Raw genomic sequence first — 15,440 nt, forward strand, 5'->3', positions numbered from 1 at the left:
CACATAAATTTTAATAATTTATTATTAAAAAATACAAAAAAAAAATATTAACAATAAACAATATTTACAAATACATTAATCTGTTCTTATTCTATACCAAATAACTCTTTTTTCATATACCCCGAATGATGGGTTTCCAAATATTTCAAAAATAATGCCATATTCATAACAGCTTCCGCATTTTCAATATCATCGCAGAACAACTGTTCCTTGAATCCCTCAAAACGCCGCAACTTATCTAGCTTATCTTTGGGTTTACGGGCGGTTTCAATTTTACACAGTGATATCTTTTGCCAACCATAGGCCCGTATTGTACGCCAAAATTCCTGTGTATTTTCTTTGGTTCCTTCTACACAAATAATACCCGGTTTACCAGGACGACTAAAACCACTCAGCTCCAAATTGCGGGCCTCCTTAACAATTTCCTGGCGTTTTGTTTTCGATTTGATGTGATGTGAGTAGATCCACAGACGTTCAAAATCTATGAGTTCATCTTCGGGATTTGTCACAGTGGTGGGTATAATTTCAAATTCACTGGCATTTCGCTTAATCAAATCATCAATTTGATCTTGCAACCACGACAGCACCTGATAGATATATGTTTCACTTTTATCCATTGATTCAATGTAGGTTTCCAATTCTTTTTTCAAATAGATTTCTTTGTTTTTCGTTAGCAGCGGGGTGTGAACAATAACAATGGCATTTTCCAGCAACGGATACATGTGTGGTAGTTCTATGCGTACTTCTAGCTTATCGTTGGGTTTTCCACATTGCAACTTAATATGGAAATCAAGATGGGCTTTAAGGCACGTCATCACATTTTGAGTGGTGGGATTCTGTAGAAACTCATTGAAATCACTGATGACACCTGGATCGAAAATGTGCATTTCACCTGGACTACAATAGATTGATGATAGCATATCAACTTCTTCCAGCTGTTTGGCTATGCATTCCTTGTACATTTCCAATTGGTCGTCCATGGTGGAACTGAAAAAGGAAAAAGGGACATTAAAATATTGAAAGAACTAAGACTACCCATGGAAACAATTTAAGCATCAATGAAACAATCTTTCTTTTTTAGATCCTCAAGTATTTACGGGTTTTAAGAAGTTGGATTCCCTAGCAATTTCATTTCCTTTGGATACTTGTATCATTCACACGGATTCTGGGCAAAAATATGCTGCAGTCTTACATCATAATGAAAAGGGTTCCAGGCAGTTCACTGTGCACAAAATATTGGTAAGTAAAATTATTTTTTTTCTAATTTTCAAAATTTTGAAAAATTGAAAAAAATTATATTTATTTTGTGGATCTTTTGTTCTTCAAAATTAAAAGCCCTCTAAAAATTAATTTAATTACAGAATGCAACCCTTGACCACATAGCCAGCTACCCTCAACCTAATGCGATGTCTTTAGATTGTGTCGAATTCAATGGAAAAGGATATGTTTCAATAGCCCTGGCAAACTCAACACAACATAACCAAGAAACCGAAGCAACTTCCATAATTTATGAGCTAAGCGGAGACGTTATAAAGCTTATCCAATTCCTACATTCCAAAAATGAGAAACGCAACATTCTGCATGTTAGCAATAATGAATTCTTCCTCTTTCAAATTCCTGGTAATGAAGCAAAATGTCCATACTTTAAATGGTCAATGGATGCAAATTTCAAACCCCTTGGTAATATACCCTGCGGCCATAATACAATACAACTAAAACCATTTACAATCAACGAAGAAGCCTTCATAGCCGTGCCTGTTGACGGTAGTGAATATTCAGAAATTTTAAAGTATTCTCAAACTTTGCAAAAATTTGAATTGTTTCAAAAACTTCAAACATCCAAAGCAATAGATGTGGAGTATTTTGAGTTATCCGGAAATCAAAGAGACAAAAAACACTTTTTAGTTTTTGCTTTTAGTGGGAAAAATAATTCCATTATCTACGCTTTCAATAGCCGTAACGAATTTGTACCTTACCAAGAATTGCAGTTAAGTAGAGTGAAGAAAATCCAAGCCTTACAGGTAATCAAAATAAAAATCCTCATTGGAATTGAATGGGTAAGGAAATTAATTTGTTTTTGTTTACATTTTTAGTTCCACAAATCCTGCATTCTAGTAGCATCCTGTGCTGAGGATGATATTTACGTTTATCAATTTGAAAATGGAAAATTCAAAGATCATCCTCAAATGCATTTTACGGGTCTTAACTTCCATTTATATCTGGAAAATAATGTGCCTTATTTATTAATTACCCACCAATATCGAATGGAAGATCAAGCCGTCTTATATGCAGCTGTTTTCAAGGACAACACGAAGTTGCGGAGTTTGGAACGGGAAATCATTGAATGGCTTGAACATGAATCCGGGAAATTTCAAAGTAATGAAATTGAGGAATTGGCCACAAAAGTTCAGGTAAGGTATATAAAACAAACTTATAATACCCTTTCTACATTGTTGTGTATGGTATAAATATTGGGACTAGAAAACCAAGTCCTCATTGCTTGTCCCGTTAATGATTTGGGATTTTTGGTCCCCCAAAAAATCCATGGTTTTGAGATTCAAGTAAAACAAACTTATTTTAGAGATTGCTCTGTGAGAGACTCACACCCTGTAAAAGTTTCTAACCCCTCTCCTGGAAAAGGGCCTGACGAACCACTATTTCCCCCGAAAAGGGCCTGACGAACCACTATTTCCCTCCAAAAGGGCCTGACGAACCACCCATTCCCTCGAAAAGGGCCTTAAGAATCAGCCTTTCCCTGGAAAAGGGCCTTAAGAATCAGCCTTTCCCTGGAAAAGGGCCTTAAGAATCAGCCTTTCCCTGGAAAAGGGCCTTAAGAATCAGCCTTTCCCTGGAAAAGGGCCTTAAGAATCAGCCTTTCCCTGGAAAAGGGCCTTAAGAATCACCCTTTCCCTGGAAAAGGGCCTTAAAAATCAGCCTTTCCCTGGAAAAGGGCCTTAAGAATCACCCTTTCCCTGGAAAAGGGCCTTAAGAAGCATCCTTTCCCTTGAAAAGAAGAAGCACCCTTTCCCTTGAAAAGGGCCTTAAGAAGCACCCTTTCCCTTGAAAAGGGCCTAAAGAAGCACCCTTTCCCTTGAAATGGGCCTAAAAAGCACCCTTTCCCTTGAAAAGGGCCTAAAGAAGCACCCTTTCCCTTGAAATGGGCCTAAAGAAGCACCCTTTCCCTTGAAAAGGGCCTAAAGAAGCACCCTTTCCCTTGAAAAGGGCCTAAAGAAGCACCCTTTCCCTTATAAAGGGCCTTAAGAAGCACCCTTTCCCTGGAAAGTTCCTTAAGAAGCACCTTATTCCCTGAAAACGTCTTTAAGAAGCACCCATTCCATGGAAAAGGGCCTTAAGAAGCACCCTTTCCCTGGAAAGGGACTTAAAAAGCACCCTTTCCCTGAAAAGGACCTTAAGCAGCACCTTTTCCTTGGAAAATGGCCTTAAGAAGAACCCTTTCCCCGGAAAAGGGCCTTAAGCACAATTTTCCTAGAAAAGGCCTTAAGAAGCACCCTTTCCTTTGGAAAGGGCCTTAAGAAGCCCCCTTTCCCTTGGAAAATGTTCTAAAAAGCGCCCTTTTCTTTGGAAAGGGTCCTAAGAAGCACCCTTTCCTTTGGAAAGGGTCTTACGAAGCACCCTATCCTTAGGAAAGGGTCTTACGAAGCACCCTATCCTTAGGAAAGGGTCTTCCAACGCACCCATTCCTTAGGAAAGGGTCTTCCAAAGCACCCATTCCTTAGGAAAGGGTCTTCCAAAGCACCCTTTCCTTAGGAAAGGTTCTTCCAAAGCACCCTTTCCTTAGGAAAGGTTCTTCCAAAGCACCCTTTCCTTTGGAAGGGTCTTACGAAGCACCATTTCCTTAGGAAAGGGTCTTCCAAAGCACCTTTTTCTTTAGGAAAGGTTCTTCCAAACACCCATTTTCCAAGGAAAAGGTGCACCCTTTCCAAAGCACCCTTTCCTAGCAAAGAGTCTTCCAAAGCACCCTTTCCTAGCAAAGAGTCTTCCAAAGCACCCTTTCCTAGGAATGAGTCTTCCAAAGCACCCTTTCCTAGGAAAGAGTCTTCCAAAGCACCCTTTCCTAGGAAAGATTCTTCCAAAGCAACCTTTCCCTAGGAAAGGGTCTTGCAAAGCACCCTTTATTTATTTATTTATTTATTTATTTATTTATTTCTTCACTTGTAACACAGAAGCCTTCTTGGCCTAATATACGTATTACATAGCATTGTAATATTCCTGATAATTCAAATAATTCCATGATATTGGCTCCCCAGCCTTATTTACTTTAAATATAGGATAAATTATTAAAAGAAAGTTACATTGGAAATTGTCCTTTGGAAATTGTCTTAAAACGCACCCTTTCCTTTGGAAAGTGTCTTAAAATGCACCCTTTCCTTTGGCAAGTGTCTTTAGAAGCACCCTTTCCCTAGGAAAGGGTCTTGCAAAGCACCCTTTCCTTTGGAAATTGTCTTAAAACGCACCCTTTCCTTTGGAAAGTGTCTTAAAATGCACCCTTTCCTTTGGCAAGTGTCTTTAGAAGCACCCTTTCCTTAGGAAAGGGTCCTAAGAAGCATCCTTTCCTTTGGTAAGTGTCTTAAAAAGCACCCTTTCCTTTGGTAAGTGTCTTAAAAAGCACCCTTTCCTTTGGTAAGTGTCTTAAAAAGCACCCTTTGCTTTGTAAAGGGCCTTTAGAAGCACCCTTTGCTTTGTAAAGGGTCTTTAGAAGCACCCTTTGCTTTGTAAAGGGTCTTTAGAAGCACCCTTTCCTTTGGTAAGTGTCTTAAAAGCACCCTTTGCTTTGTAAAGGGTCTTTAGAAGCACCCTTTGCTTTGTAAAGGGTCTTTAGAAGCACCCTTTCCTTTGTAAAGGGTCTGTAGAAGCACCCTTTCCTTTGTAAAGGGTCTGTAGAAGCACCCATTCCTTTGTAAAGAGTCTTTAGAAGTAACCTTTCCTTTGTAAAGGGTCTTTAGAAGCACCCTTTCCTTTGTAAAGGGTCTTTAGAAGCACCCTTTCCTTTGTAAAGGGTCTTTAGAAGCACCCTTTCCTTTGTAAAGGGTCTTTAGAAGTACCCTTTCCTTTGTAAAGGGTGTTAAGAAGCACCCTTTCCGTTTTAAAGGGTCTTTAGAAGCACCCTTTCCTTTGAAAAGGGTCTTTAGAAGTACCCTTTCCTTTGTAAAGGGTCTTAAGAAGCACTCTTTCCGTTTTAAAGGGTCTTAAAAAGCACCATTTCCGTTTAAAAGGGTCTTAAAAAGCACCCTTTGTTTGTAAAGGGTCTTTAGAAGCACCCTTTCCTTTGGTAAGTGTCTTAAAAAGCACCCTTTGCTTTGTAAAGGGTCTTTAGAAGCACCCTTTCCTTTGTAAAGGGTCTGTAGAAGCACCCTTTCCTTTGTAAAGGGTCTGTAGAAGCACCCTTTCCTTTGTAAAGGGTCTGTAGAAGCACCCTTTCCTTTGAAAAGGGTCTTTAGAAGTACCCTTTCCTTTGTAAAGGGGCTTTAGAAGCACCCTTTCCGTTTTAAAGGGTCTTTAGAAGTACCCTTTCCTTTGTAAAGGGGCTTTAGAAGCACCCTTTCCGTTTTAAAGGGTCTTGCGAAATGGTATTACGAAGCACCCTTTCCTTAGGAAATGTTATTACGAAGCACCTTTCCTTAGGAAATGTTATTACGAAGCACCCTTTCCTTAGGAAATGGTATTACGAAGCACCCTTTCCTTAGGAAATGGTATTACGAAGCACCCTTTCCTTAGGAAATGGTATTACGAAGCACCCTTTCCTTAGGAAATGGTATTACGAAGCACCCTTTCCTTAGGAAATGGTATTACGAAGCACCCTTTCCTTAGGAAATGGTATTACGAAGCACCCTTTCCTTAGGAAATGGTATTACGAAGCACCCTTTCCTTAGGAAATGGTATTACGAAGCACCCTTTCCTTAGGAAATGGTATTACGAAGCACCCTTTCCTTAGGAAATGGTATTACGAAGCACCCTTTCCTTAGGAAATGGTATTACGAAGCACCCTTTCCTTAGGAAATGGTATTACGAAGCACCCTTTCCTTAGGAAATGGTATTACGAAGCACCCTTTCCTTAGGAAATGGTATTACGAAGCACCCTTTCCTTAGGAAATGGTATTACGAAGCACCCTTTCCTTAGGAAATGGTATTACGAAGCACCCTTTCCTTAGGAAATGGTATTACGAAGCACCCTTTCCTTAGGAAATGGTATTACGAAGCACCCTTTCCTTAGGAAATGGTATTACGAAGCACCCTTCCTTAGGAAATGGTATTACGAAGCACCCTTTCCTTAGGAAATGGTATTACGAAGCACCCTTTCCTTAGGAAATGGTATTACGAAGCACCCTTTCCTTAGGAAATGGTATTACGAAGCACCCTTTCCTTAGGAAATGGTATTACGAAGCACCCTTTCCTTAGGAAATGGTATTACGAAGCACCCTTTCCTTAGGAAATGGTATTACGAAGCACCCTTTCCTTAGGAAATGGTATTACGAAGCACCCTTTCCTTAGGAAATGGTATTACGAAGCACCCTTTCCTTAGGAAATGGTATTACGAAGCACCCTTTCCTTAGGAAATGGTATTACGAAGCACCCTTTCCTTAGGAAATGGTATTACGAAGCACCCTTTCCTTAGGAAATGGTATTACGAAGCACCCTTTCCTTAGGAAATGGTATTACGAAGCACCCTTTCCTTAGGAAATGGTATTACGAAGCACCCTTTCCTTAGGAAATGGTATTACGAAGCACCCTTTCCTTAGGAAATGGTATTACGAAGCACCCTTTCCTTAGGAAATGGTATTACGAAGCACCCTTTCCTTAGGAAATGGTATTACGAAGCACCCTTTCCTTAGGAAATGGTATTACGAAGCACCCTTTCCTTAGGAAATGGTATTACGAAGCACCCTTTCCTTAGGAAATGGTATTACGAAGCACCCTTTCCTTAGGAAATGGTATTACGAAGCACCCTTTCCTTAGGAAATGGTATTACGAAGCACCCTTTCTTAGGAAATGGTATTACGAAGCACCCTTTCCTTAGGAAATGGTATTACGAAGCACCCTTTCCTTAGGAAATGGTATTACGAAGCACCCTTTCCTTAGGAAATGGTATTACGAAGCACCCTTTCCTTAGGAAATGGTATTACGAAGCACCCTTTCCTTAGGAAATGGTATTACGAAGCACCCTTTCCTTAGGAAATGGTATTACGAAGCACCCTTTCCTTAGGAAATGGTATTACGAAGCACCCTTTCTTAGGAAATGGTATTACGAAGCACCCTTTCCTTAGGAAATGGTATTACGAAGCACCCTTTCCTTAGGAAATGGTATTACGAAGCACCCTTTCCTTAGGAAATGGTATTACGAAGCACCCTTTCCTTAGGAAATGGTATTACGAAGCACCCTTTCCTTAGGAAATGGTATTACGAAGCACCCTTTCCTTAGGAAATGGTATTACGAAGCACCCTTTCCTTAGGAAATGGTATTACGAAGCACCCTTTCCTTAGGAAATGGTATTACGAAGCACCCTTTCCTTAGGAAATGGTATTACGAAGCACCCTTTCCTTAGGAAATGGTATTACGAAGCACCCTTTCCTTAGGAAATGGTATTACGAAGCACCCTTTCCTTAGGAAATGGTATTACGAAGCACCCTTTCCTTAGGAAATGGTATTACGAAGCACCCTTTCCTTAGGAAATGGTATTACGAAGCACCCTTTCCTTAGGAAATGGTATTACGAAGCACCTTTCCTTAGGAAATGGTATTACGAAGCACCCTTTCCTTAGGAAATGGTAATACGAAGCACCCTTTCCTTAGGAAATGGTATTACGAAGCACCCTTTCCTTAGGAAATGGTATTACGAAGCACCCTTTCCTTAGGAAATGGTATTACGAAGCACCCTTTCCTTAGGAAATGGTATTACGAAGCACCCTTTCCTTAGGAAATGGTATTACGAAGCACCCTTTCCTTAGGAAATGGTATTACGAAGCACCCTTTCCTTAGGAAATGGTATTACGAAGCACCCTTTCCTTAGGAAATGTTATTACGAAGCACCCTTTCCTTAGGAAATGGTATTACGAAGCACCCTTTCCTTAGGAAATGGTATTACGAAGCACCCTTTCCTTAGGAAATGGTATTACGAAGCACCCTTTCCTTAGGAAATGGTATTACGAAGCACCCTTTCCTTAGGAAATGGTATTACGAAGCACCCTTTCCTTAGGAAATGGTATTACGAAGCACCCTTTCCTTAGGAAATGGTATTACGAAGCACCCTTTCCTTAGGAAATGGTATTACGAAGCACCCTTTCCTTAGGAAATGGTATTACGAAGCACCCTTTCCTTAGGAAATGTTATTACGAAGCACCCTTTCCTTAGGAAATGTTATTACGAAGCACCCTTTCCTTAGGAAATGGTATTACGAAGCACCCTTTCCTTAGGAAATGGTATTACGAAGCACCCTTTCCTTAGGAAATGGTATTACGAAGCACCCTTTCCTTAGGAAATGGTATTACGAAGCACCCTTTCCTTAGGAAATGGTATTACGAAGCACCCTTTCCTTAGGAAATGGTATTACGAAGCACCCTTTCCTTAGGAAATGGTATTACGAAGCACCCTTTCCTTAGGAAATGGTATTACGAAGCACCCTTTCCTTAGGAAATGGTATTACGAAGCACCCTTTCCTTAGGAAATGGTATTACGAAGCACCCTTTCCTTAGGAAATGGTATTACGAAGCACCCTTTCCTTAGGAAATGGTATTACGAAGCACCCTTTCCTTAGGAAATGGTATTACGAAGCACCCTTTCCTTAGGAAATGGTATTACGAAGCACCCTTTCCTTAGGAAATGGTATTACGAAGCACCCTTTCCTTAGGAAATGGTATTACGAAGCACCCTTTCCTTAGGAAATGGTATTACGAAGCACCCTTTCCTTAGGAAATGGTATTACGAAGCACCCTTTCCTTAGGAAATGGTATTACGAAGCACCCTTTCCTTAGGAAATGGTATTACGAAGCACCCTTTCCTTAGGAAATGGTATTACGAAGCACCCTTTCCTTAGGAAATGGTATTACGAAGCACCCTTTCCTTAGGAAATGGTATTACGAAGCACCCTTTCCTTAGGAAATGGTATTACGAAGCACCCTTTCCTTAGGAAATGGTATTACGAAGCACCCTTTCCTTAGGAAATGGTATTACGAAGCACCCTTTCCTTAGGAAATGGTATTACGAAGCACCCTTTCCTTAGGAAATGGTATTACGAAGCACCCTTTCCTTAGGAAATGGTATTACGAAGCACCCTTTCCTTAGGAAATGGTATTACGAAGCACCCTTTCCTTAGGAAATGGTATTACGAAGCACCCTTTCCTTAGGAAATGGTATTACGAAGCACCCTTTCCTTAGGAAATGGTATTACGAAGCACCCTTTCCTTAGGAAATGGTATTACGAAGCACCCTTTCCTTAGGAAATGGTATTACGAAGCACCCTTTCCTTAGGAAATGGTATTACGAAGCACCCTTTCCTTAGGAAATGGTATTACGAAGCACCCTTTCCTTAGGAAATGGTATTACGAAGCACCCTTTCCTTAGGAAATGGTATTACGAAGCACCCTTTCCTTAGGAAATGGTATTACGAAGCACCCTTTCCTTAGGAAATGGTATTACGAAGCACCCTTTCCTTAGGAAATGGTATTACGAAGCACCCTTTCCTTAGGAAATGGTATTACGAAGCACCCTTTCCTTAGGAAATGGTATTACGAAGCACCCTTTCCTTAGGAAATGGTAAAACGAAGCACCCTTTCCTTAGGAAATGGTATTACGAAGCACCCTTTCCTTAGGAAATGGTATTACGAAGCACCCTTTCCTTAGGAATGGGTGTTATGAAGCACACTCTCCTTAGGAAAGGGTCTTACGAAGTAACTTTTCCTTAGGAAAGTTAAGAGCCTTTCCTTTTAAAGGGTCTTAAGAAGGAAGAAAGGGTCTTTACTTTTTATAGAATAATTACAATAGATATTTTCTTTCTTTTCCAGAATAAGCGTAGGATTCTGGAAACCTATGATGCGAAAATCAAAAGAGACATAGCCGTTTCAAATATCAACACCGTCTCCACTGAATCGGTCAGTTTTTCCACAATTTGAATTTTTTTTCACTTAATGATTCTCCTTCCCTGCTTTTTGAAACAGTTGCTTTATCCCAAAAGAAAAATGTCCGAAAATTATTGGAAATCTCTGTGGTACATAAATCAGGGCTTGGAGTTGCTTGAAAATGAACTGGCACAAAAACACCCCACTAAACGTCACATTGACATGGGAGGATATCATGAAGCGAACTTGGAAGATTCAGAGTATGATTACGACACATTAAATATTGGGGAACTGACAATCAACCAAAAACTTGAGGCAAAAATGGTAAATGGGATTCGAAGTGAAAATCCTGTGTTCAAAGAAATTCATGCCGACAAAATAACAATTTTTGAAAACTTCCTAAAACCCGATGTTAAGGAGAGAACTTCCTCTGGTGCAGATCAAAATTATATGGAAGACAATGAGGTACTAATGATAAGAAATCTAAATATTAATGGGAAATTAAATGAATACACGTGGAATGATTTGCTCAATGATTCGCTGAAACGTGAAGCCGAAGAACAATTTATAAATGCTCCTACAATAAAAATTAAGAATTTAGAAACTCCCCGCCTAGCGGTGACCAGTAACGTGGTAAATCAACAACATTTAAGTAACCTAATACCCATAGATGCTGGGGAATTTACGATAAATCAGGATATACAATTTGCCCAACCAATTAAGGCCAAAGCGGTACAAATCAATGAACGTCTGAATAATGTTCCAGTGCTACAGGGTAAACTTGATGTTCTACTGCGTAGATCAAATGAGACTCAGGTCATTGAGGGTCCGAAAAGTATGCGTAATGTTAAGGTTATGGAACCCATAACAATTGCGGTAAGTTGAGCGGACATGTAAGATGCTTATTTCACAAATAAATTAATTCTTGTTATTCCCAGGGTCAAATGTTGGGTAAACACCTGGAATCCATAACACCTAATAAAGCCATACATCAACCCCTTATTCTGCATGGTGACTTTATGATAAACGGCGATGTTGATATCCTGCAATCCCTAAAAACAGGAGATATCATTGATTTACGCGAAAAAATGTCTGTGAAACAAACTCTCGATAATGGCATACGAATGAATAACCGTATGGAGGATGTGAAATTGAAATTTCTCCACCCCATCAAGGCCAACAATACTTTGGTGAGTTTTGTAAATCGTAATGATTTACAAAAACTCGTTAAACTCAATCAAGATGAAATACAAATTGTGGAGGGTGAAAAGCATTTTACGGGTTCTTTGGAAATAAGCCGAGGTTTCAGCGAGTTTAAGAATCTCAACGGTATCGATGTGGAAAAACTGGAAAAGAATGCATTTCTGCGTAACAATAATCAAACAATTGCCGTGCCAATGAAGTTGGGGAAAATTTCAGCCAACAGGTAAGTTGGAGGATTTAACACTATCACGACTGTAATTGACAATATGATAGATTACCTGGATCACCTGGGTCAAAGATCCCATGAAAGAGACAGTTCTTCAAAGTAGTAATCGGAAAACTCCGTGATGTCTAACGGTTTGTTAGCAGGGAATACCAATAAATACCCAATTTATATGACAAGTTCAACATAGAACAATACTATTTACAGCTATTTCGAATCTCTACATTATTTTCAGCATCAACAGTCCATCAATTCTAATAAACAATCACAACATCTCAGATTATCTAACGAAATCCACAAACCAAACAATAAATGGCAATTTAATCGTAGATAACCTCAAAGTACAAACATTAAAAGTTGATAATCTCAATACCAATAATAGAATATTTCAACAAGATATCGTCGATATTTATCGGCAAAAATCACGTAGTGCACCCACACAACAAGAGGTGTTTACAAAAAATCAAAAATTTCATGGTTCCATCTATGTGAAAAATTTAATATTAAATTCCACCATAAATGAGAGGAATATAGAAGAGATTGAAAGGAATCTACTGCAGCTGGAGGGTAATATCAAATATGTGGGGAATTTTAAATTCAATTACCCGATGAATGTAACCACACTAACATTTTATGGTAAATTAAATGACATAAAAGCTGAGGAGTTTGGTAAGACATGGTTACAGAAGTATGCCAAGCAACAGGTATTTCTGGTGCCTCAAACACTGGGTTCGGTGGAGGCAGAAAATGGTATACATGTTCAGGGAAATATAAATGGGTATACCATTAACGATCTCTATACGAAAACCTATTGGATTAATAGAGATGAATTTTTAAATGAAATGGTGTTTGGTAAGTGGAATTTCCTATAAAAAGAAAATTTAAATAATTCCGATTCTCCTTTTCTTCCAGAAAATCCCATTGACATTTCTTCCGGTTTAACCACCCAAACCCTTAATCACCACTATGTGCCAGAAGAGTTTATGTGCCACAATGAAATACAACATGTTCTGCATCCCCTTACCATTGAGGGTGATTTGGAAGTTTTGGAAGAACCCTTGAATGTTACAATAATTAAAAATATTCACGTCCAAGCCTTAAGGAATTATCTCCAAAATGATTATAATCAACAGCTAATTGTGGAGAATGCCTATTTAAAGCAAGGTCCACCTGTATATCGTACCTTAAATAAACATAATATAGCAAAAACATTGGACACGGTATGGTTGGCAAATGAAAATGTTGTCCTGCCTCAAAATGTTGAAATTGATAATGCCTATTTTGAGGGTTTGCTGGAATTTGAGGTAAGTTGTTGTTTCTTTTTTCAATTTTTTTGTTATTATCATGTTTTTCTTTTAGGGTCCAATGAATAACATGGATTTGACATTCGTTAAAGAGAATTACTTTAGCAAAACGAAAATGCAAAATGTTGCAAGTCAAGTGGTTTTGGCCGAGACTGCCACCTTTGCGGGAGATCTTCATGTGAATAATGTCCAACTTTTTGGACCCATAATCGATAAAAAGAGGTGAGTTTTGTATATTAGTTCCGGCCAGTCGCAGTTTTTAGTAATAAAACTAGGAAAAGAGGGAACAGGAAAACAATTCACTGACCAATTTGTTCAGTTGCCCTCTGACACCTAAACGATAAATACAATTCTCTAGGTCCTGTCAAGGTTTTAGCCCACTTACAATCACCAATACCTGTAATTGTATAAATGCTATCTATTTTAAACAGTGACTTATAGGAAATGTTTCTTTTCACCATAACAAACACTAATCCATTCAGGCTTAAATGTCGTTTAGGGGCACCTCTCGGATCGGGCTGAAATTTTTACAGTAGATAGCCCTTGGCATCCTGAATACAACGATATATAATTTTCCGGGGGGAAGTCCATACTTCCCGAGATATGGGTCTTGACATTTCGGAAATTTCGTACTTTCACACCTTTAGGTTGTTTAGGGGCACCTCTCGGATCGGTCCGAAATTTTTACCATAGGTAGCCCTTGGGACCCTGATTCCAACGATATATAATTTTCCGGGGGGAAGTCCATACTTCCCGAGATATGGGTCTTGACATTTCGGAAATTTCGTACTTTCACACCTTTAGGTTGTTTAGGGGCACCTCTCGGATCGGGCTGAAATTTTTACAGTAGATAGCCCTAGGCATCCTGAATACAACGATATATAATTTTCCGGGGGGAAGTCCATACTTCCCGAGATATGGGTCTTGACTTTTTTACTTTTACCACCATTATTTTTAAAACCTATGCAATATGGGACTCGTTTTAAAGCTCACGAAGAGTACTTTCCAATGCCGCCTTTTCTTTCTCCTTTTGATCGCGTAGCCCACTTTTGACCCTGTCCATAGGAGAAAGTCTTAAATCCCCGGCCGAAGGCCGGCTACTTAAGAACACTTTCAATTTAAAAGAGAGTTTTGATCGCGTAGCCCACTTTTGACCCTGTCCATAGGAGAAAGTCTTAAATCCCCGGCCGAAGGCCGGCTACTTAAGCACACTTTCAATTTAAAAGAGAGTTTTGATCGCGTAGCCCACTTTTGACCCTGTCCATAGGAGAAAGTCTTAAATCCCCGGCCGAAGGCCGGCTACTTAAGAACACTTTCAATTTAAAAGAGAGTTTTGATCGCGTAGCACACTTTTGGCCCTGTCCATAGGAGAAAGTCTTAAATCCCCGGCCGAAGGCCGTCTACTTAAGAACACTTTCAATTTAAAAGAGAGTTCTGATCATGTAGCCCAATAATAACTTAATAAATTATTATTAGAAAATCTAATTACCATCGTTAATTATTGGTGGCATTGGAAAGTACTCTTCGTGAGATTTAAAACGAGTCCCATATTGCATAGGTTTTAAAAATAATGGTGGTAAAAGTAAAAAAGTCAAGACCCATATCTCGGGAAGTATGGACTTCCCCCCGGAAAATTATATATCGTTGTATTCAGGATGCCTAGGGCTATCTACTGTAAAAATTTCAGCCCGATCCGAGAGGTGCCCCTAAACAACCTAAAGGTGTGAAAGTACGAAATTTCCGAAATGTCAAGACCCATATCTCGGGAAGTATGGACTTCCCCCCGGAAAATTATATATCGTTGGAATCAGGGTCCCAAGGGCTACCTATGGTAAAAATTTCGGACCGATCCCAGAGGTGCCCCTAAACGACACTTGTTCCTCCATTCATTTACGTTATCTCCTTTGAAAGATATTAGAATTTGTACAATGTTCATAAAAATATTTAAAAAGAAATGTTACATTTCTCACCTGTTACCCCAAATTTCCAAAAACACGTACCAAAAAAGCCTAGCAAAACAAAATTGTCGATTAAATTCTTCTTCTTCAGTTACGAGAGAAAACTCACCTTGCATTGATGACAGTAGATTGAGACATTAGGTGTGTACGATAACTTTCCCAGCAATAATTACTCAGTCAGTTCCAGCAACCTCTCTCAGTAAATTTTACTCTCTCAAGCAAGAAAAATTTCAGAAAGTTATCGAACAGCATTTTGCAAAAACTTGCAAGAAAGTCAGCTGTTTCCGAAAGTATATGAAATTTGTTTTTGTTTCCTTTGATATTTTAAACCAAACGGAACAAAAACATAAATTTTAAAATTGCAGTTTACTTATTTAGTGCTTTAATCCTATCCACAACGTTTTAGAATCTAAAAAATGTGAAATTGTGAAATTTTCTTGGTCAAAAATGTTAACATTTCGAGTTGTTTACATTGACCAGGCGATTAAAAGTCAGCTGATCAGACTTGCAAATATTTGCAAAATTTTGCAAGTTCTCAGTCACAAAACTCTCTCCAAACTCGCTCTTTTTTGCTGGATAATTTTGTTATCGAACAGCATTCAGTAAAAATTTATACGAATTTGTACGAATTTTTGGATTATCGTACAGACCTATTTTATGGACAACGGAAAATATTTACATA

At 39.0% G+C, this 15,440-nt stretch overlaps 2 protein-coding genes across 2 annotated transcripts in view; one reads left to right on the forward strand and one right to left on the reverse strand.

Annotated features, from left to right (window-relative positions):
* Positions 1-15,440, forward strand: part of clos (closca) — a 50,608-nt gene that overhangs the window by 14,598 nt on the left and 20,570 nt on the right. Inside the window, exons 2-10 of the mRNA XM_073955437.1 lie at positions 1,082-1,239; positions 1,362-2,021; positions 2,094-2,411; positions 10,017-10,103; positions 10,170-10,946; positions 11,009-11,496; positions 11,732-12,348; positions 12,409-12,800; positions 12,856-13,022. Coding sequence (XP_073811538.1) covers positions 1,082-1,239; positions 1,362-2,021; positions 2,094-2,411; positions 10,017-10,103; positions 10,170-10,946; positions 11,009-11,496; positions 11,732-12,348; positions 12,409-12,800; positions 12,856-13,022 — 3,664 coding nt within the window. The remainder of the gene's footprint in view (positions 1-1,081; positions 1,240-1,361; positions 2,022-2,093; positions 2,412-10,016; positions 10,104-10,169; positions 10,947-11,008; positions 11,497-11,731; positions 12,349-12,408; positions 12,801-12,855; positions 13,023-15,440) is intronic.
* On the reverse strand, positions 4-14,911 carry LOC141386591 (RWD domain-containing protein 2A). The gene is made up of 3 exons (XM_073955441.1): positions 14,868-14,911; positions 14,771-14,809; positions 4-987 (listed from the first exon to the last, which is right to left on the reverse strand). Exons 1-3 carry the CDS (start codon positions 14,894-14,896, stop codon positions 87-89), a joined length of 969 nt encoding a protein of 322 aa, XP_073811542.1. The 5' UTR covers positions 14,897-14,911; the 3' UTR covers positions 4-86.

This window comes from Musca autumnalis, unplaced genomic scaffold (genome assembly GCF_047663935.1).
Source record: "Musca autumnalis isolate F117 unplaced genomic scaffold, ASM4766393v1 scaffold_5, whole genome shotgun sequence".
Lineage (NCBI taxonomy): Eukaryota > Metazoa > Arthropoda > Insecta > Diptera > Muscidae > Musca > Musca autumnalis.

What these genes read in the sequence shown, in the direction of transcription:
- LOC141386591 (XM_073955441.1), bottom strand. Translation starts at nt 14,896, where the DNA reads ATGTCTCAATCTACTGTCATCAATGCAAG. An exon ending in TCTACTGTCATCAATGCAAG is followed by an intron (nt 14,810 to 14,867) that starts GTGAGTTTTCTC and finishes TTGTTTTGCTAG; the next exon opens with GCTTTTTTGGTACGTGTTTT. An exon ending in TTGGAAATTTGGGGTAACAG is followed by an intron (nt 988 to 14,770) that starts GTGAGAAATGTA and finishes TTCCTTTTTCAG; the next exon opens with TTCCACCATGGACGACCAAT.